The sequence below is a fragment of the Hippopotamus amphibius genome, chromosome 14 (assembly GCF_030028045.1).
Source record: "Hippopotamus amphibius kiboko isolate mHipAmp2 chromosome 14, mHipAmp2.hap2, whole genome shotgun sequence".
In the NCBI taxonomy this organism is placed as follows: Eukaryota; Metazoa; Chordata; class Mammalia; order Artiodactyla; family Hippopotamidae; genus Hippopotamus; species Hippopotamus amphibius.
In genome coordinates this window covers 69115801-69141236 of record NC_080199.1, presented here as the reverse complement: position 1 = coordinate 69141236, position 25436 = coordinate 69115801, and the positions used below count along the sequence as shown (strand labels likewise).

The following is a 25436-nucleotide window of genomic DNA, read 5'->3' as shown; positions in this document are numbered from 1 at the left end:
ATAAATGTTGAAAGGCTTAATTGAAAACATATTTTGTATATTTTAGAGAAAGCTTTTATATTCACATATTGCCAGAACATTCATATAAAACTAACAAAACTCAGCCCATCATCTGGTCACTCTGCCTGCCATTAAACATTTAAATGTGTTTTAAGTACCTTAAAGTCTGGCAGTGTATAGACTAACATCCTAAGGATTTAATGTTTTGATTTGTGTAGACATAGATAAAGGGTGTAGTTATAGCACAAACCTACAGATTTTGAGAGAATTTCTAGAACAAATTGAAATTCAGTTTGCTCCTCTGTGTTAAGTAATTACAGTATTTCAAATTCTATATTGAAAGTTAAACATTAAATGCACAGAAACTCTGCTGTAATCTATGGTCAAAAATTTTTTTCTATTCATCTACATTGTGGCAACAAAATTGTTTTAGGAACAAAAGAATATTTCATGAATGGAACTTTAGATATGGCTAGAAGTATTTGAATCAGTGATCAAAGTTTTCAGAATTTTAACCAAGTTGTAAACCTAACCTAAAATTACTTAAATAGGGAATATTTACATGGCCATCAAAGCAATTGCTGAGTTTTGATCACTGGTCATGTCTCTTTGTTCCTGTAGTACACTATGTTTCAAGAATGTGAGCCTATATAAATGTATTGTAATAGAAATGCAACTGAATTTGCAAAGTGTTTTAATAAAAATGTTATGAATCATTTGACTTTTCCTTCAATTCAAACATTTTAGATTTAGTTATAGTTAAACTTTAATGTGATGGGCAGAAACATTTAGCTGTAATTTAAATTTCATGACATTCTTTTTAGGCAATTTATTTGCAGCCACAAAACAAATATATTAATAATACTTTCTTTTAAATCGGCAAATAATCAGAATTGGATATATTTCCAAGGAGACATAAAGGACAATTATTTTATTTCATATTTACTTTGAAAACCTTTCTCTTCCATATCATTATTAAAACTTTTGGTTGACCTTTTTCGGTTGGAAAACATCCTTAACGCTGATGGAGTTTTTCATCCTTCTTAGTAATACTAATGAGTTGAATAATTTATGAGGTTGTCATGTGCAGAAGATTTGGTGTGATTTGATATACTTTCAACCTCTGGTGTTGAAATGTGCTTAATAAAAACCTAGAGGCATGTAATTTTTTCCCTAGTGTTTAATATTCTAATTTCATATGTACTGAATGTGCTGTTTTGGTGTTTCCTAATAGTAAAATTTCATACAAGTGCAAATTTAATTAATTACCAGCAATTTTACAGACCATAGCAATGGAAGAATATAAGAAAAATATTTTAAACTATAAATCCATTTTCTGATCTGCAGGGCTTTCTTCTTCAGAGCAAATTAGCTAATAAAGAAAATATTGAAAAAGGAGGGTTTTGTATATTGTTTGTATGTTTAACTAAATCCTAAATTAGGCAAATTCTGGTGCATTTCTGGTGCTGAAAGATTATGCTGTCAAAGAATAGTTAAAATCTTAATAAGTTTGGTTGTCTTTGTTGACTGTCAATTATCATGTAGGACTCTGTTTCCTTTCCATGAAATTATAGTGGAACAATGTTTCATCAAAGCTTGAGATCTCAAGCTCCCCCATGTCTGTGATCAAAGCCATCATCCTAAATAGGTCTGATCAGGCGTCGCAGAGGAGGGCAGGCTGCTTTAGCCAGAGGAAAAAAAACATGGAGCAAAGATGACAAAGTTAATCAGTCATTTCTTTGGCAATAAATAATAAGATATGCTGAGAACTGCAAATGAAAACATCCTTAGGTTCCTCAGAGATGTGTCTGCTTAACACCTGATTTATCTAAGCTTGTGAAGCCATCAAGATATGACTTTGATGAATAAAAAGCAGCTCTGTAATGAATCTGGAATTAAATTAGTTTTGATGTTGTATGCATGGCTACTGTAATGTGCTACTCGCAGTCATCAAGAAATAAAAGCACTGAGAATTAAAAAATACTAATGCAGCTATATATAGTTGTTAAGATAGGAGTTTCAAATTATCTGACTTCATTTTTTTCTGACTTCAATTTTTTGAATAGTTTATACTTATAATAGTTTGGAAAGATGATTTGATTTTTTTTACCTAGTGATCTATTGTTTGTACCATGTAGTCTCTAGCAAACATCTTATTATTGTTCATTGATAAGTCCATTTTTGTTGGTGTATTATTAATTAAATTTTCATATCTGGAATGAAATAGATGATCTGATTATAGTTAAAATAATTTATTGAAAAGTTAATGATGTAAATTTTTTACGAGTGAAAGAAAGACATACATGGAATCATCTTTCAGCTCTTTTTGATGCCAGTGTCATATTTTAGTATAGTCTTATCTTCACCCTATGGTTTTATAGCCTCTTAGAATAATTAAAATGGATTATATAAAAGCTGACATAAAATATGCTTATAAAACACATTTTAAAGTTTTTGTATAACAGCATTTTCATATCAACAAAGGTTTGAACAACTCCCCTGTTTTTATGTTGAAGCTTCAGATGGAAGGTGTTAAACTGATTCAGAGGAATCAAGTAGCTTCATTAATTTAAAAGCACTTATTGAACATCTTCTCCATGCCATCTACAACTAAATGTTGGATTCAGAGGCCGAGGCACAGTTTCTGCCTTCTCACAGCATGTAGTTTAGTGTGGTACGTCTCAACAGGGGTGGAAGTCAGCACGTGCTACTGGCGTCTAAAGGGTAGAGACCAACAATTCTGCTAAAATACCCAACCATTCACAGGACAGCTCCCCAGAATGACAACCAAAATCCAGCCCAAAACATCAGTAGCACCAAGGTTGAAAAATCCTGCTCTAATGGAAAGAAATAATCAGTTCTCTTAGAGGGAGGTGGTATTTCATAAGGGAATACATGGAAGATGACTAACTCTGTCCCTAGTGTGTTGGAGTCAGCTTCACAGAAATAATTACTTATGAACTGACTTGAGAGAAGTTTAGGAATTTACCAGGTGAGCAGGGAAGAGCAGAGTTAATAACAGAAATTTCCAAGACATGGAGGCATAAAAGAGCCTAACTTACTTTTTTGAATGACCTTAATATTTTGCACTTGGTAATAGGTCATCTTGTAAAGTTATCAGAAAGTGTTTTGATTTTAGGGATTTTTATATTCTGAGATAAAAGAAAAGCCACTTTAGGGCAAGAATCATGTCTTTTATCTATTCCATTTAGAGCATCCACAGTAATACATACAATTTTATGTACTTAGTTGCTGTCTTTAATTGATGATTCATTCATTTCAGGGTATATACACAGTATTTTAACCACAGTCATCCTTTTCAGTAACAGCAGTGAAGGATGATAGTTTATGGAATAGGTCTATAAATATGGTATTTTCAAATCTGAAATATGTTTTTTATGTCTGTACTTTATTTCCAATTAGAGCATCAAAAGCCACTGAAGATAAGGAGCTGAAAAAATTATATTCATAGAGCTATTGTTAAGTGGCATGGAACTGCTCATAATCTTGCTTATATTTTTAGACTAATTTTTATAAAATGTACACAAAATTACATTTATAAATAATTAAAATACAGTATGATAGATATCTTCATCAAGGTGTATTAAAAATGCTATGCAAACTCAGCGAAGAAAGCTGGCTAACTGAAGAAATAAATTTTAGCTCAACTTGGAAGGATGAATGGAGATCTTCCCAAGCCAGGAAGTAAGGTGGTGGTAACATGGAGAGAGAGACCACACAACACAACATGATGTGTCCAGGGAATGAATACAGTGCTGCGTGATGGAGCAAGATCATACAAAGATGAGCTGAAAAGCCTCTTTGGAACTATACTGTGAAGGGATTTGTCAGTAGAGCTATTAAAGGATTTTTAATGACAGAGTATAGAATGGGAAAATGACAGAGTATAGAAATTAAGTGGCGTGCTGACTAATAAATGGTAGATAGATTAAAATCTCAATGTAAATGCCATTATTTTGCTATACAGTGTGTTGCTGTAGATAAATTTGGAGTTTTCCCAAGTGCACGAGCATTGAACATTTCCCCTCTCTAATGTTTACCAGCTAAATTTTGGCCCACTCTCATAGCCTGTCATCCACAGAGATTTATCAGTACAGGTGAACTTATAGTCATTCACAGAGTGTGCATTCAATGTCATTTATAAAAACATAGTTTAAAATGTCTTTGTTATTTTTTAAAAGTGCATTAGATAACCTATACCAGCACTACCTCTTAGCTATTCCATTTTTTTAATAATTAAAGAGAAATTCCTGTTAATTTTACCCCTTCCCTCCATTCCTCTGGGCCAGTTGCTTATCTATCCAAAACATCTCCTACCCCCCATTTCTCAGAGTTTTAAAGTAAATTTTCCCCACTGAATTGTGTGACAGGCCTAAAAAAGAAACACCAAGCATCATTACCAATGTTAATGCTATCCATTACCAGGGAAAGTCTCCCCAACCTCTCAGCCTTCGTTGAAGTTATCCAGTTCATCTTTTCTTTCATTCCAAGTGTTGCCAAAACTTTCTTCCTTCCATTCTGCTACTCATCTGCCATCTACCCCTCTTGACTCATGATGAAAAGTTTCTTTCCTTTGTTCATTTTCCTTCCTTTCTTCCATCTTCACTTCCTTCCTTCCTGAAAAGAAACATAGTCATTGTAGAAAATCTAGAAAATGCTGAAAAAATTTAAAGTGGGGGGAAAGTCAGTCATAGACAACCATGTAAAGATCACTGCCTTTACCATTTTGATATATTTACTCCCTGCTGGTCTTTATCTAAGGGTACTTTAACATAGGGACCAAACACTGCTATGTACTCAGACAGGCACAAAGACGAATAATGCATTGTCTCTGCTCTTTATGATATTTAGAGGGTTCCAAACTGGCTAAAGTTTTCTGTGTGTTGTAGCGTTTTTTTTTCCACAAATAAAGTGTGCTATGTGATTTTTAATGTAATGAAATCCTATTTAAAATATTTTAGAATCACTCTCATGTAATGACTCATCAAAATCCTACCACATAATATTCAGTCTAAAATACAGAGATTTTATATTTATTATCATGTATATTCTTAAAATATGGCTTATCAAATTTCCTTTAAAAAGCATAGAATGCAGTTTTCTACATTCACTCCATTAGGAAGGTTATTAAGTCAGCATTTCGTACTTATATAATGCTGACTTAAATTCAATAATATTTTCTTGCACCTTTTTAATTGCATTTTTTTTCTGTTTAAAAATGCTGTTTATGAATATCCCCTTTGTTGGTCTGCTCTAAGAAATATTGCTTACATATGACTATTTTGAATTAGGAATAAATGAAATTCCGTTTTTGCTGTCAGAACCAAATTGTAAAAATGCATTGCATGTCTTTGAAAATCAGTATACTCTATTAGCAGGCCTGTCAATATAAAAAGTGCATTCCATTTCCACCTCTTGCTCTAATAACCTTTTCTGTGTTACTCTGAGGCAGTTCACATAATCAGAGTATATTGTCAGCTTACTGGAGTTGGGGAAGCATGAAATGAAAATCACGTTAATATTGATCCAATTCTTTTACTTGCAAGTGTCCTTGATGTCCTTTTCCACAGAGCAATAACTGTTGATGTGAGGTAGCCATTTTCTTTTATTTCTTATAGTCCAGTAAATCATTTACAAGCATAACTAATGTAAGTAAGAACTTACCACTTAGAATAATAATCTGTGAACATTCCATCTTAATGCTCAGATTGCTAATTCTGCATATTGACTCTGCCACGGAAATATTTTCTTCGAGCTTTTCAGAAAACAGCCTACCTGCAGATATAATGTTTATGTCTAGTTTAAAACAATCAAAAGTCTGTACAACTTACTTATTGGTAAAAACACAAAGGATGCTGTACTCTAATTTTATTTGATGTAAGGATGTGTGCTAAAATGGGCCATATATAGTAACATCAATTATTGATTCAGATAAGCATTGCCACTTCTGAATCAAATTCATTATAAATTTGAAGCTGGTATTTTCATGGTGGTAATTTTATGGTGGCATTGATAATATCTATTTTGGATTATAGAATATATTCTCTGTCAACAAAAATGAATTGGAGTGAGAACCATGGTTAAATCCAATGCATTCAGACTAAAATACCCACAACTACGAAAGGAGGAATTTGATGTCTAAACTGTCCAGAATTTTTGCATTTATTAAATTTGGTCAATAACTATTCCGATTTTTACTTAAAGTGTGTTTGAAACAACAAACACTGTTTGTTGTTTATTTGAATAGAAATAGTCTATTTCATTTATAGAAATACTTGCTTTCATAAAAAGATTTTGTATTGATAAAGTGATGTTCCTGACTCAACATCAGATATAAAAGAGAAAAAAGATACCTGGAATTTCCAGCCATTCTTTGCAATAGTGTTTTTACTCAGCATCACTAGTAGTCTTTACCATTAGGGTTTTTCCATTGAAAAGACTGTTTTCTTTAATCCTGTTGTATATGATTTTTTTCAGTCCTTGGTCTTAAGGAGGACTTTCCTCTTATATCATCGTCATTTATGTTTCTTAAGAAAGGAAATACTATGTCTGTGCTATAAAGTCAAAGGCAAAATTTAATTTTGAATTTAAATTATTTACAAAGAAGAATATTTACTTTTTTAGTAAATGATTGTTTCAGTGAAGTTTGTTGTCTGTATGTATCTACTTCTTTTATCTCACATTAAAATTGACATAAGATATTTTTGAGGGATAGGTTTCTCAATACAACAAAAAGCATTCTTTGATCTTTTTTTGAAATGTTGAAAATTTTAAACTTCTCAGTAATAGATTGATGCATACATATTATTGCACAAGATCATATCACCATATCTAATGTAATTAGTTGAGAGTATATTTATATTAAAATCTTTTCCTTTTAGTGGAAATTAAGCAATATCGTTTGGAGTTACTAAAAGCACTGTTCTGTAAAGGTATTTAATGAGAAAAAGTAATGTCTATCTGAAATTTCCCAAAGTATTCATATGTCATTAATACTCCTAAAAGAAAGTATTTAGGTTTGAAAATGAATTTCAGCATTTTCTGTTACTTACATAAGGGGAGATTTTGTCAAAACACATTTTCCAAGCTAAAAATGTTGTGAAATGGTGTATATTGAAAAGAATTTCTCCTTCAAAAATGAATGCCATCTTAAACTGATTTCAAGATGTTTAGAAGCATTAGAATTTCCTGATATTACATTTAGATAAGGTTAAAATGAGACTAAATTTCCATTCTGCCCATCTCCTTCCAATGGTGGAAGGAAGGTGTGTGTTAAATGAGTCCTCTATATAATCCTCTAAAGCAAATTATACATCAGCTCTGTGGAGAAAGCAGTTTTCTTCCTTATGCAGATGTTAAGAACACATATTCTTAAGATGCCTATATATAAAATCAAAAAACACATGTCAAATATATTGATGCTTCTATAATTTTATTTAATAATATATTTAAATGAATAATATGGTTATTGAGGGAAAACAATTTTTAATGTAAGCTACTTACACTCCATTCAGCTTTACAAACACTTAATGGTACCTGCCTACACGCTATCCTTACTGTCTTCTGGAAGCGTCTGATCTAGTGGAGGTGTTGAAGGCTCATGTTGCCTTGTAATGAATATACACAGTGTTTCGACAGCATGATGGTGGGAAGGTTAATCCCAACTGAAGGAAAGGAAACCATTATGTGTTGAATACTCATTATTGACTAGGTATTATGCTAATAAGACCTTAGATGTATCCATTATCATATTTGAGTTTTTTAGTGCTCACATCAGCCTGCTTTTCCCCCTTTACATAAATCTTAGGCAGCATTATTGTAAGCAATAAAGCATTGGCTGTATTCTTGTTCAGTTTTAAATTATATACGTAGTAAACTTTCAATATCATGTTAGTTTATTTAACCAAACTTTTTGAGAGCTTATTAGGTAAATAATATTCACACATTGCACAGTATTTCAGCATCCTTTGTCTCATTTTAACATTGAAATAATCCTGTGAGAGTTCAGTTAAAAAATACTTGGTTCTCTTTCAATGGGGTAGGAAACCGAGGTTAGGAGATTGGTCTGGATATCTTTTTAAAATATGTTCTTAATGGATGTTTGCAGGAAAATAAAGTAAGAATTGCAGATCACATAGTCCACCTTCCTCATTGATGAGGAACCCGTAAAGTACATAAAGAGTAACTCCAGTACCTATAAAATGATTACTATGCAGATTATGTTTATATTTTCAACAAATATTTATTGATTGCCACTTTTTGGACACTTGATACACTGGAAATCAAAATCTAATAAGAGAATACCTAAATAAAACACTTCAGAAAAAATATCAAAAAATAGTAATATATTGTGACTTTCTTATAAAATACAAAACTTAAACAACGAAGAGAGTAACCAACTAAACTGAATCTTGAAGGACACTGCAGGTAAGAGAATTCCCATGTAAAAGAAATTACACATGTCAGACTTAAAGGTTTGAAACAGTGTGGCATGTTTGGGAACAAAAGCATTCAGCTCTTGGGAAATATAGGGTGTGAAGAGGTCAAATTGGTAAATTAGTGAGATTAAATAAGCAGGGACCAGATCTTGAGTCGCAGACCATGTACTTAAATTGTACAGATCAAATAACATTGAAAATGTGTTCTTACAGACTAGATATACATAATATAGGTAGACAAATAGATAAAGAGGTAGATACACATATATGTTCATGTAGCATTTTAATAAATGAAAATTAAAGCCGTATTTCCATACTCAGTGCAAAATAAATAACTATAATGTAAAACTGGTAAGAAGCCGATGCTACACTAAAATTGGCTTGTTAGAGGTTTGTATCTTTTTTCTTTGTGCATTAACCACACAGACACACAGACATGATTTATTGTTTACCTATTATTATAAATTGCTTTTTTCCTTATTGGTATAGATATTTTAGAGTTGACTATAGAATAATTCCTTAAACATAAATAAACTACTATATGGTATTTTTCTTTGTTAACTGTTTATGTATATCAATAGACAAAGACATGATGGGCAAATGAAATAATTTCTTTGCCTTAATTGCCCAGATTTTCCAGTTAGACATATTCTGAGTATTATCAAGATAAGTTAATGTCTCTAATGTATCATTCTATATTTTAACTTATCCTCATTTAAAATAACAATAAAATTGTAAACGATAATAGTAATAATTATTGTAGTTATAATAATGCTAGAATATAACAGTACTAAAAATACAAACATCTTAGTTTTCTTGTTAATTCACTTTTAAAATATACCTTGTTTCACAGGGATCCTTATTATTACAAATATTACAGAAGAGGAGCTTTATTTAGGTTCGTGTAATGCAATTTTCTATATTAGATAACATTTTCACATACAGAGCTTTAAGCATATTTGCTTTCTAAGAAATCTAAAGTGTATAGGATGCTTTGCTGTATTTGTTATTTGTAACATGATGTGGAAAATAACATAAGTGTAATTTTGGATTTGGCTTCATTAATCTATAATTTGGTGGAAACTTTTATTCTGAAAGCTTTCCGATTTTATGGCATTTTAATGTTTTCTTAGAAAATAAGCGTATGTGTCTGTCCTATCCATCTTTACACATAATTCACATTTTCAAATCTAAGGCATTCTGGTGGTTTGTGGTACTCACTTGTTAATTTCGTGATAAATGGCTAAAGAGGCCAAGAAGTGCATTCAGTCCAACATGTCTTCTGAAGATAGATGATCTCAAATAAATTCTCTTCCCAATCAGATTTTGATTTGTTGGGTGTTAAACCAATTCTTTCTAAGGACAGTGTTTACAAGCCTTGTAATGAGACAGCCCTTTGAGACCTTACCTCTTTTTGCCTGTAATTTTGATAAATGAAAGTCTAATTCATAAAGGATATTGTGATTGAAAAGCACCTTTGGATCTCATACACTTTAATTTAGATAAATGTTTGGTTCAGTAGAAAATCAGAAAGTTTTCTGGGCTGCGGACTGATAACACTTCAACAGGGACGGTAAATTCAGTGTGTTGGTAGGGATTAGTTTACTACATAGCTTTTGAAGACATAATTGTTTTACTTCGTTAAAACTAAAGGGGGTAAAATTGAAAGCTTAATATACATTTGAGAGCTCACATTCCTTTGAGTACGTTTTCTTTATTGGTAGATTTTAATTTCAATAACACAAGGGTAGTGTAAAGCCTTTTTTTGAAAAGACAAAGCAGAATACACATGGTTGTGATATGAGAAAAAAACTTGCTTTATTAAGCTGACTTATGCATAAAAGGGCTTTATTGACTATTTTATGTAACGAACCAAGTTCCTTTTTGTGTTAATACGTAGATTCTCTGTAAGCCTTCAAAGTGAAGGCAGTTTACCAAGAATCTCTGAGATATCCTGGGATCTTCAGGTTAAAAGATATCCAGAGGTAACTTTTATATCTCAGTTTATTCATTTATTCAGTATTTAGGAGGATTTGCTCTGTCCCAGGCAGCGTTCTAAGAACTGGAAATACAAAAACAGAAGGATGTTTCTAGTCATCAAGGAAAGCGCCTCTAGGCTGTGTGGAGGTAACAAGCACACAAACGATCATGATACACGTAACTAGTGTAGCAGCAGAATTTACGAGATGCAGTGGAAGCATAAGGGGAAAAGCGCATAAACCTACCTTAAGAAATCAGAGGGAACCGTGGGGCGGGTGGACTTGAACTTCAGTTCAGCAAGTGTTTGTGGCACGTCTGTTGGGTACCAGGCACTGAGGCTGCAGAATGAGGCTATAGCCCAGGGGAGAAGACATAAACATAACAGATAGCACCCAGTTGGTGTGGTTGAGTTCTTTGTAGACTTCGAAAGTATGGGTTGGTTAGGAAAAGCACCTGAAGGAGGTGAGTTTTGAAGGTAAAGTAGGAATGAGCTGAACAAAAGAGAAAGGAAAGAATATACCATATTGAGGGAATACTTTTGGTACAGGTAAAGAGGTCTGAGGAAGCATGACATATTTTGCAAGCAAGGTCCAGTATTGCTCATGGGGGGAGAAGGAAAAAAGACAGAACTGGTAATGAGGCGATAACAGGCCTTGATCAGTCATGCTAAGGAGTTTAGATTTTATCCTAGAGTATAAGCCTTGCATTGAGTGTTGCTGATTAGCAGGAGTTAATAAACAATATTAAGCAGGAAAATATTCTGAACTTATTATTAGTGTTTAGTAACAATACTCTGACAAAAGCGTGGAGGATGGTGTGAATAAGGGAGCTATTGAGGCCTTCTAAACCAGAATGGTGCTGGCTTGAGCTGAGTGAAGACCATCACCTTACAGGATGAATCCTGTGTCTGTGGCTTAATTAAGTGGGTTGATCAAACTAGGAGGAGGTGAAGAAGCAAGAGATAATTCGTTCAGTTAGGGAGATGTGGAACTAGGACTATCCAGCTGAAGATATCTAGTAGAAATATGACTATAAAGGCCTCAGGAGAGATTTCTTGCTGATCAATCATTGGATTCGCCTCTTTGCTCTCAAAGGATGCAAGCTCCAAATTTCTCAAATTAAGTTACTCCCCAGGAAGCAAACAACATATAAAGACAGCTGCCCCTAGAAGACTACTGTTGTGCTGGCTTTATATCACCAAGAATCCAAATGAAATTAAGATAAGGTTCTGGAGCATTCAGTAATCAGTCCTCAATCTTTTATTGCAGAAATTAGAATCATCTGCGGGCCTGTAAAAGAAAACTATACATATAAGCCATTTAATTCCCCTCTCCTTCCATGTAGCATTAATCTCTAATTGTACGGTTTGTCTCTAAAGAATTTATCAAAAGATAAATTTAACAATTTGTTACTTTATACTGTCAAGCTATATTTAAACCATGCTTCCTAAATGCTATCATCCGGTGAGAGTTAGAATGACAGACTGTACCTCTCAGCCAGTGACACTCTACAGTGCTACTGTGACCTGACTGTGTTCCTCAACATGTGTTTCTTACTCCTCTATGGGCTACTTTTGTGTCAATCCATTAATGTTTTAGCAAACAGAATTGTCTCCAAGTCACTAACAAAAAGAAACGTGAAAGCTGCAAAGAAAGAAGCCAGCAGTCTGGTTTACAATGCACGTTTTACCACAGCTAGATGCACATCCAATAAAATTATTAAGCAGATATCAACAGGCAATAAGGGACTGTTGGAAGTCCTGTATTGGGCCTAGGAGAATCGACTGAAAGTATTCATTGCTCACTGGAGAGGATTTTGTCCAAAGGCATGACAAGATTTGGAGAGTAATTGCATGTGTACACGATACCATAACATCCCCTAAAACTATAGTACAGAAATACTATATAGCAGTGATTTATTAGGCTCCCATATTCAGGAATATATCCACTACACCAAATGAAATGTGAAGATATTTTTCTAGTTTATGCTGCTCTTGCAGCCTGTATCCTAATACTAATGCTAGAACACAGTAAATTACACCATTTTCTTTCAGGTTAAATTCCAACTTCAAGTGACATGAAATAAAGGTATTTCTTAGCTATATGCATATAATTTACTTGTAGCTCAGATAATTTCAGATTCAATGGCACCTGCCAAACCAGATGTTTGAATGTAAATATTGAAGTATCTGTTAAGCGGTCAAATCCATGAGAGATTTAAATGTGTTGTAATTTCTCATCTGCGCATTGATTAATATGATAATGCCAGGTCAACTCTTGCTAAATTTCAATTTTTCTGAGTTACTTTTTGTGTGTTTGAATTTTGGCCTTCTGTACTATTTTATATGTCAAAATAAGGAAATCACTTTAGAAGATTGTTATTTCATTCATTGCTAAGGAAATAGCTGTTTTGAAGTACATTATATGTCTACATCATTCCTTAGTCTGCCTTTCTATAGTTTCCCCAAAACAACCATTTTCCCTTTCAGATGTGAATGCTTTCTTGTTTTCCTCATACATATCTACTTTTTTAAAAAAAATGACCTGATCAGTTGATTATCTAATTCACACTAAAGTAGAATTTTGTAAAAGTATGTAATGTTATGGGTCAGAAAACCAAGTTTGCAGTGAAGTACAGGTTTTTGGTAGAAAGTGCAATGATCTTAGAGTCCCAAGTCCTAAGTTCCCCAACAAGGCACGTAGCTTTCTCAGCCTGTTTCCTCATCTAGAACATAAGGGTAGGGGATTACACCCCTTGCCTTTCTCTCGGAGTTATTTAGACCAAACAAGATAAAGAAGACAAAAATCTTCTCTAATTGAAAGTATTGTGTAAATGCAGCGTATGTTTATAAGGAGGTAATGGATTTATAAGAAAGTAAATCACAGTAACCTAAATTATTATATTTTGTTGTATATTAACACATATATGTGGACTATAGAAAAATGGTACAAATCAACCAGTTTGCAAGGCAGAAATAGAGACACAGATGTAGAAAACAAACATATGGACACCAAATGGGGAAAGTGGGGAGGGTTGGGGGGGAATGAATTGGGAGATTGGGATACCAAATTGTACACTCTAAATATATGCAGTTTATTGTAAAAAATAAAAAAATAAAAAGTTAAAAAAATAAATAATTATATTTTGGTTGTGATTAGGCACTGAAGAAGATGTGGTAAAGTCAAAGAAAACATTCAGAAGTCAAGCAATAGTGAATCAGAATGCAGAGACAGAGCTTATGCTGGAAGGAGATGACGATGCAGTAAGTCTGCTCCAAGAGAAAGAAATCGACAATCTTGCAGGTAAATTCTTAAATATTTTTTTTATCTGTTGTAAAGAATAAATGCACACAAAGTTACTGAATTTAAAACCTGTCTCCTGGTGAATAAGCTCTTGCCAGTGATTGGAACAGTGCTCAGTCGTGCGCATGTTAATAATTTACCTCATTTCTAGTATTGAGAAGAGGAAAATACATATCAAACTAATGATAAATGAATAGCATCTACTTTCTGTGTAATGAAGAGCAACTTTTAATATAGGAGAAATAGTATGATAGCATAAATTGTGCCCATCTAAATGCCTAAATAATTGGGGCAGGGGTGGGAGGAACAGGATGGTAGACTTAACCTGCGACTAACATGCTAACAGCTGTGAAAAGCAGCCACGTCAGCCAGGTGCCCATTGAATTAGCCATTTCCTCCCTGCTGTCACTCTTGGGAACGTCTTTCCCCATCCCTGGTTTTTTTCTCTATCCCCACACTGCTAATCCCCACTATGAGGGGACAATCTTTCGCCTGTGCACCCTTTTCACTTCAGCCTGGTGCTTGTCTACGGTGAATTCAGAGCAGCATCCACAACAGCCCAATGGTCTGTAGATATCTTAGTGTTGTCCCATAACCGTTTTTGGTTTTTAAACCACTTTTGAGAATCTGATGCAAGCAGATTGTTTCCTGAAGGTACACATACAGTCTTATACATAGTATCAGAGGGTTCCCAGACTCCTGGAAACCAATCTGTGGAATCATATCCTAGATCTCAGGCTAAAAACTCCTGCTTTAGAATCTCAAAAGCCCTTGAGTCTTACATCTATTCTGTATTTTCACCCCATACAACATTGGGTGGCAGATGGCAGTAGAGAAGTGGATTACATTCATCATTCTGTTTGCAAAATAGTGCTGCTGTTTTGAGAAGTGTGCTGAAAATTACCTGGCATGCTTTAGGAGACTCTTCAACAATATTTCTGCCAGATAGAAATCTCTGATTTTACCAAAGAGAAGATGTTATTGTTAATTGTAAACTGGAGACGGCACATTATTCTCCCTCTTCTAGAAAATGTTTAATAGGGTTATTCTAACACCAGCTCCTGGATATGCCTATATGATTGGCAATTCTGTATCATGAAAACAAACTTTCCCATTTAAAACTAGTCCTAAGTTTATGAACAGATGTTTGCCTCGAATTCCTAAGTAAATGTTCAGGTTTTGGTATTGTTGTTTTTGTGAGGTTTTTTTAATAGTTCAGAGATTTTTATCTGAGGCCAGTTGGCAATTTAAGCCAGTGAAGTCCACTATTTCTTTTTCTCACAGATTGTTCTCTCATTTTCTGGTCTTAGTCTTGATCCTAAAGAACAAGAGAAAATTCACAAACATGATTCCCGACTTTCTTAGATAATGTTTTGCTTTTCCTCATATGCATATCCTCACAGATATATTCAGTAATTATACAATTTAGTTTAGCATCTCTGGTCTTTAGTTCCCACTAAAGGTAATTAGTTGATACAATTTTGGCTACCGTCTTGAAGTTTCTTATAAGATCTACCCAGTAATACCAGAGGCAAAATCTATTGATAAAGATTAATGACTCCTTTATAATTTCTCTCTTTTAATGGTAGCTAGAGTAATTAGTAATATTAATTTATGCTTATAAACAAAATTCTCAAAATAACATTAAGCTAAAATATTTAAAGAACAATGAAAGTAGGCTTGAAATAAATTACTTAAAAATCGAGTCTTAACCAATTCACTCTATCAATACTCCTCCAACTTCTGACTTTTAAACAGATTTTTCTTTGAGCAGATTTGCTCTTTTCCCTATCCGCCTAGTCCTAACTCATACTCTTTCTGCGGAGTCCTTGTGTCTGAAAAATCTTATAAACTGTCCTAAAATATTGATCTTCTATTTAGTCTACAGTGTTCATGTTAAATCAGCAGTGCACAAATGTGACCCTGAACTTTGAATGCAGGAGAAAAGAAGTAGGGGATGGATGTTTGGTGAAGGAGTAAGTCACAGGCACAGAAATAGTCTGCATAATATGTAGGTTTCTAATAGATTCATTTTGAATATGATGAAGCCTATTTACTAATCTGGACTGCCATGATAGTGACAGTGTCACATAAAAATAATTTTGGAAATTAACTACAAACCAGTATTCTTAGGTTTTAAAAAATCAGCTGTAAGTTTTAAATCACATAAATACATAACTTTTTTGGTTGCTCGAACAAATTCTTATCCAAGTAATTGTTATCTCTGTCTCAGAAATCAAAATTTGTTCAATAATAGTGTTTTTCTTAGGATCAGTTTCTGTTTATAAAAAGAAAAAAAAAAAGGAAGAGGAATAGCCATTGTGTGTTGCTAGGAACAAAGCAGTGTTTGAAGGGCTTCATGTGCAATAACCTATTTAATATTCACACCAAGCCTATGAGGTAGATACTATTATTATTACATTAATGACAAATTTGAATAGCTTGCATAAGGTTAGGAAGTGTATAAAGTAATATATTTCCTTAAACATACATAGTATAATATATGGCATAAACTAAAATATACCAAATACTGTCTTTAAATAAATGTGTATATATACTTAAAGACTTCTAAAATGATGTAAAAACAAGATCCTCAGTTTATAACTCAATTTTTACACTGGGTCCAGTATACTAAGAAGTTTATGAATAAGCATAATAATTAATTTTAGTTTTATGTATGTGCTCCCCAAAATCATCTGGTAAGTTAAAGAAATCTGACAGAGTATTTTTAGCACAATTGTATTTAAATATTGACCCTTTCTCATGTTTTCTCCATTTTCTTTAGAATTTTCTAGTTTTAATAAAGATAAAATGTCCACAAAGTTCTACAGTTTTAAATGTCATACAATTTTCTGTTTCACTTTTAGTTCCTTTTCTTCCTAAGCTGTTCATCTCAAGAGGCAAGTTAATGTGTGTGATTATTAATTACTCAATTTATTATGTATTTTTGCAAATGGCTAATATGATTATAATATAGAACTATGCCAATCAAATAATTATTACATTAATAACACTTAATTTATTTTAATTGCTTTTTTAGTTTGTAGTGATTGACCAAGTGTATTACCACCTAAAATTTCATATGTAACTAAAAATTTCAATTTACTAATTATAGTGTTACTTAAAACGTTGAAAATAATTAGTGTAATTCAACTGATTTTAATCTAAAATCTCAATTATTTATTTTAATTTGAAATTTAGCTTGGCAAGTTATTTCTTTAAATAATTATTGAGTAACTAAAATTTAAAATTAACTCATTTATGTGAATTGGCAAGTGGATGATTTAATTTAATTGATAGACTTGTCTCCCACTAATGGAATATATTTCATTTTTCTTAGAGTAGGAGTTCTGTCACATATGTGGGTAACAATAGAAATATTTTACATAATAGAATTAGAATTTATGTGGATTCCTTTATTGTTACTTCCAAATGTTAGTAATTTTGCTAATTTCGGGAATTCTGAGTTAATGTTAATGGTGATGGTCCTTCATGCTCTATCACTTCCATAAATTGTTAAAAAAAATGTTTGGTTTATGTATATGTAAGCTGTTATTTACCAACAATCTACCCATGTATTTAATGTCAAATCACTTAAAAGATTTTCTACAAGCCCACACCACCAATGTCCAAACTTCTTTTTTTACCTGAAATATCCCTCACACACCTCTAATCTATACCCTCCCTTATCTTCTCCTATCAAAATCTCTACCCTTTTTTTATACCTATTTAAATAAAATACTTTATGAAATATTCACTAGCCAGTCTTATCACCCCATAACATTTTTTTGACAATACCTTTATTGAGATATAATTCGCATACCATACAATTGACCCATTTAAAATGCACAGTGATTTTAATGATTTTTATATATTCACAGTTATGCAACCATTGCCACAATTTGCGAACATTTCATCACCCCAAAAAGAAGTCTCATATTCTTTGGCTATTCCCCCCAACTTTCCCATCCTCCCTCCACAGCACTTGAGGACCACTAATCTACTTTCTGTCTCCATAGATTTGCCTGTTCTGGACATTTCATATCAATGGAATCATATAATATGCAGTCTTTTGTGACTGGCTTCTTTTAGGTAGCATAATGTTTTCAAGGTTTATCCATGTTGTAACATGTATATCTATTTTATAGAGAATAATATTCCGTTGTCTGAATGTACCACATTTTGTTTATCCATTCTTTGTCGTTTATCCATTCGAGTGTTGATGGACATTTGATTTGTTTCCATGTTTTGGTTACTATAACTAACAATGTTGCTATGAACTTTTATTTATAACATTGTAAGTGAACATATGTTTTTGTTTGTCTTGAGTATATACCTGGGCATGGAATTGCTGGGTCGAATAATTATTTTTAACTTTTTAACTTTTTGAGGAACTGCTAGGCTGTTTTCCAAAGTGGCTGCATTAATTTAATTCCCGTCAGCAGTGTGGGAGGGTCCAGTTTCTCCACATTTTTCCCAGTGCTGGTTATTATCCATCTTTTTTATTATAACGTCCCTATAAAATTTTGATTATATTAATCTTAAGACACTTATCACATCAAGCCTTGTTTTGTAGATGCTGTTCTATATATTTTCCCCCTCCTTCTAGACTGTAAATTTGTTAAAGCTAGCAACCATATCCCATGTACCTTTGAACCATGAAGAAATCTAACATTATTTGCCCTTAAAACATTCCCATTGGAAACATTCATTATAGGTAAACTGGAGAGCTGAGATAATTACCTAGTTAATTTATACCAAAACCAAGAGACAAAATAAAACTTTTGAGCTATTGAAATAAAGTGTTTGGGAGCTTGAATTGTCAGATCGTATGGTCATACCAATTGAATCATTCAATTGGTATGACCATAGCTCATTACTTGGCTTTTCCAGGGTAAGAACACCTAAAGTTAAGCTAATCTTGGTTCCATCCCAATTTCTACTAATTATGTATTTTAACTAAATGTCTCTTAAGGTTCCCATTTTTAATGGCAAGATACCACTATGACTCTTTTTTTTTAAATTTTATTTATTTATTTATTATTTTTTGGGGGGTACACCAATTTCAATCATCTGTTTTTATACACATATCCCCGTATTCCCTCCCTCCCTCAACTCCCCCCCCACCCTCCCTCGAGTCCCCCCCATCCTCCCCCTCCCAGTCCTCTAAGGCATCTTCCATCCTCAAGTTGAGCTCCCTTTGTTATACAACAACTTCCCACTGGCTGTCTATTTGACAGTTGATAGTATATATATGTCTGTGCTACTCTCTCGCTTCATCTCAGCTTCCCCTTCACCTCCCGCCCCCTCCCAAACCTCGAGTTCTCCAGTCCATTCTCTGCATCTGCATCCTTATTCTTGTCACTGAGTTCATCAGTACAATTTTTAGATTCCGTATATGTGAGTTAGCATACAATATTTGTCTTTCTCTTTCTGGCTTACTTCACTCTGTATGACAGACTCTAGGTCTATCCACCTCATAACATATAGCTCCATCTCATCCCTTTTTATAGCTGAGTAATATTCCATTGTATATATATGCCACATCTTCTTTATCCATTCATTGTTGATGGGCATTTAAGTTTAATCAAAAAAAAATTTTCTTTATCACATGGAAAAGATGTCCTATATCCAATGGACTATAATGTTATTTTGAATATTTTAAAAAGAGTAATTAGTATAGGGAACTAGCAACTTGGGGAAGAAGTGGTAGAATGTAAGGGCTGGATGTTTTATGTGGGGGTTTTTCAAAGTGGTAGATTTACAACCCTTTACACACAGAGAGAAACACACACGTACATAACTGTAACCAGATTGAAGAATCTGAAACTTAGAAGAAATGCATTATGTGCATTTACGAATGAAAAAAAATATGGAAGTAAGGAAGAGGTCTACTAAGAGAAATAAAATGTGGTCAATGGGAGGTTCTACCAAATGACAGTCCCCTTCCCCATATGACTCACCTTTAATGCTCCTCACAGTTCCCAGAGCACTTGCACTGATATTTAGAGGGCAGTACCTGTCAGACAGTTTTTCTTATTGTTAACTGGTCAGATTGTTTGTATTCTGTACAATCTTTCTTCCACCAGTTCAAAGTGAAAGCAGGTATCAAATGAGGGGGAGGGGGTAGAAAACTGTAGCTTAGAATTTTTGAAAATTGTGAAAGTTTCAGGTATACAGCATTATAAATCAACATCTGTATACATACAAAGTGGTCACCTTCACAATTCTAATTACCATCCAACACTGTACAGTTGACTCCCTGTACGTATTTACTTAGAATTTTTTTAAGGTTGACCGTTCCTACCTCCCTAAATCTCTGTTTGACTGCATTTCATGTACTCATTTACATATTCATTAATACCTTTTGAATAGTTAGTGACTATATAGAACTCTGGGGTTCAGAGACCGATAGGAAAAAAAAGTCATCAGGAGAATAAGCTCTGCAACCCCTACTCAGCAACTCAAATAACCAGGAAATTATGGTATAGAATATGTCTACCCTTATAAATGAAAGTATACAGTTAACATGATCAGGTAGATAATTTCGGTCTTTAAATGTTCTAACTTATAATGTTCAGCTACCAGAGGCAAAGTGGTATATATAGGGAGTTAAATGTTACCTAAAAACTGAGCTAAGGAAGGAAAATAAAGCAAAATATAGAGCATATAAGAAGGAAGAACTCAAGAGTCTAGAAAATTATAATAATAAAACAAAAGGAACAACAGAGTTCTAAAAACTACCACTTTTTCAGGGAAATGTGTTATTTAAAGAAGAAAAGGGAGTCAAAAGCACAGAAAAAACTCATTATAATTGTTTAATGGAATAAGAGAATAAGTGTTGATACTATAGATGAGAACAAGGTCAGTGTTTCATAGATGCAAATAAAACTCTGACTCAGGTCATGTCTGCTTGAGTTAGGCCTAACTCTCCCACACAGTCCAATTCTAATATGATTGATGAAGATTCTTTCCCTGACAAAACTAGTACTTTTTAAAAATTCCTCAACATTTATACTTAAGTAGTTTTAATTACGTAGTCTAACTAGACTGGAATCAACCTAATATTGTATTTAGGGGGAAATATCTTAAACATTCTGGATTCTCTGAAATGCATTTTGCTCAGGATTTTCCCCTTAATTTTTAAACCCATGTGTATTTTAAGGGAAATTTAATCCATATGTCCCTGACTCACTCACACTTAACTCATCAAAATGTTGTTTGGTAAAAGCTATTTGATGTTGAAAAGCCTTATGAGTCTTTATAAGTCTTTCTTTTCTCTCTTTGAATTAGGAAGTTGCTTTGCAGTCGTAAATAGTATACCCAAAGGGTTTGTGTTCAGCTTCAAACACAGAATTCACAAAGCTCTTAGAGACAACACTAACACATGCCCATTTCTTACAAAAGCTAAAATATTTAAACTTCTAAGTTAATTTTTTAATTCACTTGAAAAGTTGTGAAAATCAATAAAAGCTTCACCTTGAATATCTAGCCTTCTTGGCCTTTCTTCATTGTTTCTACAATGTCTACAAGGCCATTTTAGAGTCTGCAAATCTTTTATTTTATCCATCTCTCTGTATCTCCAAAAATGTATATCCCCTCCAACCATAGATTCTGTAGTCTATAAAAACACTTTTAAGGTACTTTTAACTGTAACAACATCCCACTAACCAAACTTTGTAAATTTAAAATATAATAAAAGGACATAACTCAACTGTGTTTATTAGACATCAACTATGATTCAGCTCATATATAATGTTCCTACATCTTTTTTATTTTTCAGAATAAGCCATTCTTTGTTATGCTGCAAATATTTCACGAACCACAGTGATGAGGTCTATTCTTTCTAACACAGTGTTCTAGTTGAAACCTGTTTTTTACTTCTTACTGTTTTCTCTGTATGGAGAGTTTCCCACAAAGTAATCCCTCTACAGATTTATAGTTATACTTACTACCAACCTGGAAACTAGGGGCAATGAACAACTCAACTCACTTACCAATAGACCATCTCGCTCCTATATGTAGGGAGCTAATATTTCATATGCCAAGTTTTTTAAAAAGTATATGGATGAGGTTAAAAATATATGGGCTGCCTCATTTGTCACACTTGGAGGGAAAATAGTGTGAGATAACAAAACTCTTTTCCTAATGCCGAACTCTGGGTGTTAGCAAGTTGGAGAAGAGGAAGAGGTGAGATTTCATCATGGTATCACTGCCTCACCTCTGAGTGCTCTGCACTCCCTCTGAAAGACTTTTGCACTAATTCACAATTAGGTGAAAAACTGATTTGCCACTACATTTAGAGCAATACCATAAAAAAGGACAACTAAGTCTTTCTGCATACTGAAAATATTTTTTTTAACGTATTTTGTTTCGATGACTTAGTGCTATGGAGCCAGAGTAGCAGCCTACAGAAGGTACTTCAACATAAACAGTTCAGCACTAACGACACGTTTTACATGGAAATCCATTTATAAGTAGTGATTCCAGTAGAATCTGCTCCATCAGATCAATCGATAGTCCAATAAATATAAATATAGAACTTTTTATTAGCAAAAAAGAAGTTAGACTGAGTTTGCTGCCTAAATATTGTTAAATATCTTCTTTCCAGATAAAATATTTAGGCAGTTTTATTGATCAGAGGATGACAGTAATATTTTATGTGGTTTTTGTTCAAAAGTTCTCTTGAATTTTTCCTTCATTTTAAGTCACTAGCGGATGAAACAGGTAAATATAGTTGTAGTGCTATTTCAATTCAGTTTGTACCTAAAACAGGAATGTTGACAACCAAGTATCACAGAAAATTTTCTTAAAAAATAAATCTTGCAGCCAAGATTGGATTGTGTGCATAAGTCTTCATTCACCAGCCAGTTTTCTGGGGGGAAATGAACCAGTTTACTAGTAAAGAGTAAATGTGGGTGGGCAGATGACACTGGGAGATATAATTTACATTTATTAAGAGAAAACAGTCCTACAGGCTGATAACTTCACAAGTGTATGAATTAGGTATTATACCTCATTCTAAGATGTGGAAACTTAGGGTCAGGCATTAGGGTGTTTATTTATGATCACATAATAAATACATGAGCCGAGAAGTGAGCCCACTTTTCTTTCTCCAAAAGCCCTTATTTATTTCACTACATCGGTGTTTTCTGTTGTTGTTTTTTGTTTGTTTGTTTGTTTGTTTTAAACCCTAAGCTGTAACCCATTAGTGGGTTAACAGGTCAATTGCTTGGGCTATTGCCAGCATTATTTGTAAATGAAATGGAAAAGATTCAAATGGAAAATGTCAAAAGTCATCACATAAGGTAAAGATAAGAGCTGGAGGGGCCTGTTGGGTCCTTATTCTCTGCCAGCAGATCCCAACTTGACTGAGGCTGGATGTGGTTATCCAAACAAAACAAATATAAAATACTGAGTATCTCCTGCGTGCAAGACATTATGGTGGGTGCTTGAAGTAAAAAGACACATATGATTAACGTTTCTGCTTTCAAGGAGTTTACAATGTAGAGGGAAAACATAATGAGAAGAAAAAAAAATCCTAGATATACAAAGGAAGCCATGGTAACACAAAACAGGGCCCTTGACCACCATGTGGATTCTGGAAAACCTTGCTAGGGTGGATGTTTCCTATTTTGAGTCTGGAATCATAAGTAAAAGATTTAGGAAGGTTTGCAGTTGTTACAGACAACCTGTAAACATCGTATGCTGAAGTACCACCTTCTCTGTGAAACTACAGTAGTTAAATTATTCAGGTAGAAGTACGAGGCAACAATCTCTGGCGGTTACTGGTGGGGGTGGGGGGCGTTTTGTGCCATGAGGAACCTGTATTTCATCCCAAAGGGTACAATGAGACAGTGAATGATTTTTAAGCATGGCAATGAAAAGATCTACTTTATATATTTTTAAAAATTACTCAGGCCACTGTGCAGGTCATGGTTTTAGGATGTCCAGACTTGAGGCAGGAAGCTGTTTTCCAGATCAGAGGTAATGGCACCCTGCACTAAATTGGTGGTGGAGGAAAGAGGTGGGGGGGCAGCTTCTCTCAACAGTTAGGAGGTAAGATGTGAAGGACCACGATAATTGACCAGTTGTGAGGACTAAGAATGAGGGGAATCTGGCCTGGGAGAAGAAATGATCTAGAAGTTGTTAAATGTGTTTGGGAATATAAAGATGCAGGGTTTTAGGAGAGGGAGGAATGAAGATGATTGGTCAGCTTGTTTTGTTGGGTATCCAGATTTTTCAAAAGTATATAAAGCCTTGAAACGTGACATCCAAGTTGGCATGGAGTTCATTATCTAAACCTCTGAGATCACCCAAAGAAAGTGAGAATATATAAAGAGGAGAGCAGTAGCCCAAAGTCAGATCCCCTGAGGAACAACAAAGTTTAATTGGCCAACAAAGGACAGCTCCTCAGGAATCCCAAGAAGGAAGTCAGGCAGAAAGAGAACAAGAAAGAAGACAGGCACACCTCGGAGTTATTGCAGGTTTAGTTCAGACCACCACAAAGCAAGTATCACAATGAATCAAGGCATGTGAATTTTTTTGTTTCCCAAGTGCATAGAAAAGCTAGGTTTAATGTTTATACTATACTGTAGTCTATTGTGTGCAATAGCATTGTATCTAAAAAAATGTACATACCTTAATTTTAAAATACTTTATTATTTAAAAAATGCTAACCATCATCTGAGCCTTCAGCAAGTCATAATCTTTTTGCTGGTGCAAGGTCTTGCCTCAATGTTGATGGCTGCTGACTGATCAGGGTGTTGTTTGCTGAAGGTCGGGGTGGCTATGACAATCTTTTGAAATAAGACCACAGTGAAATTGGCCACATGGATTGACTCTTCCTTTCACAAATGATTTCTCTATAGCACGCAGTGCTGTTTGATAGCATTTGCCCACAAGAGAGCATCTTTCAAAACTGGGCTCAGTCCTCTCAAACCCCACCACCATTTTATCAACTAAGTTTCTGTACCATTCTTTTTCTTTTTTTTAAGCTCTTTATTGGAGTATAATTGCTTTACACTGTTGTGCCAGTTTCTGCTGTACAACAAAGTGAATCAGCTGTATTTATACACACATCCTCATATCCCTTCCCTCCCATGACTCCTTCCCGTTCTCCCTATCCCACCTCTCTAAGTCATCACCAGTCATCGAATTGATCTCCCTGCGTTATGCAGCAGCTTCCCACTAGCTATCTGTTTTCCGTTTGGTAGTATATATATGTCAATGCTACTTTCTCAGTTCGTTCCAGCTTCCCCTTCGCCTCCCGCCCCATGTCCTCAAGTCCATTCTCTACATCTGCATCTTTATTCTTGCCCTGGCACTGGGTTCATCAGTACCATTTTTTTAGATTCCATATATATGAGTTAGCCTACGGTATTTGTATTTCTCTTTCTGCCTTACTTCACTCTGTATGACAGACTCTAGGTCCATCCACCTCACTGCAAATAACTCAATTTCATTCCTTTTTATGGCTGAGTAATATTCCATTGTATATATGTGCCATATCTTCTTTATCCATTCGTCTGTCGATGGGCATTTAGGTTGCTTCCATGTCCTGGCTATTGTAAATAGTGCTGCAGTGAATATTGTGGTACATATTTCTTTTTGGATTATGGTTTTCTCAGGGTATATGCCCAGGAGTGGGATTGCTGGGTCATATGGTAGTTCCCTTTTTAGTTTTTTAAGGAAC

The 25436-nt window shown here is 34.0% G+C and overlaps 1 protein-coding gene across 4 annotated transcripts in view; it reads left to right on the top strand.

The window, feature by feature from the left end:
• Positions 1-25436, top strand: part of NBEA (neurobeachin) — a 625442-nt gene that overhangs the window by 396134 nt on the left and 203872 nt on the right. For all 4 annotated transcript variants that reach the window (XM_057707391.1, XM_057707390.1, XM_057707389.1 and 1 more), the window contains one exon: positions 13598-13741. In XM_057707391.1, coding sequence (XP_057563374.1) covers positions 13598-13741 — 144 coding nt within the window. The remainder of the gene's footprint in view (positions 1-13597; positions 13742-25436) is intronic.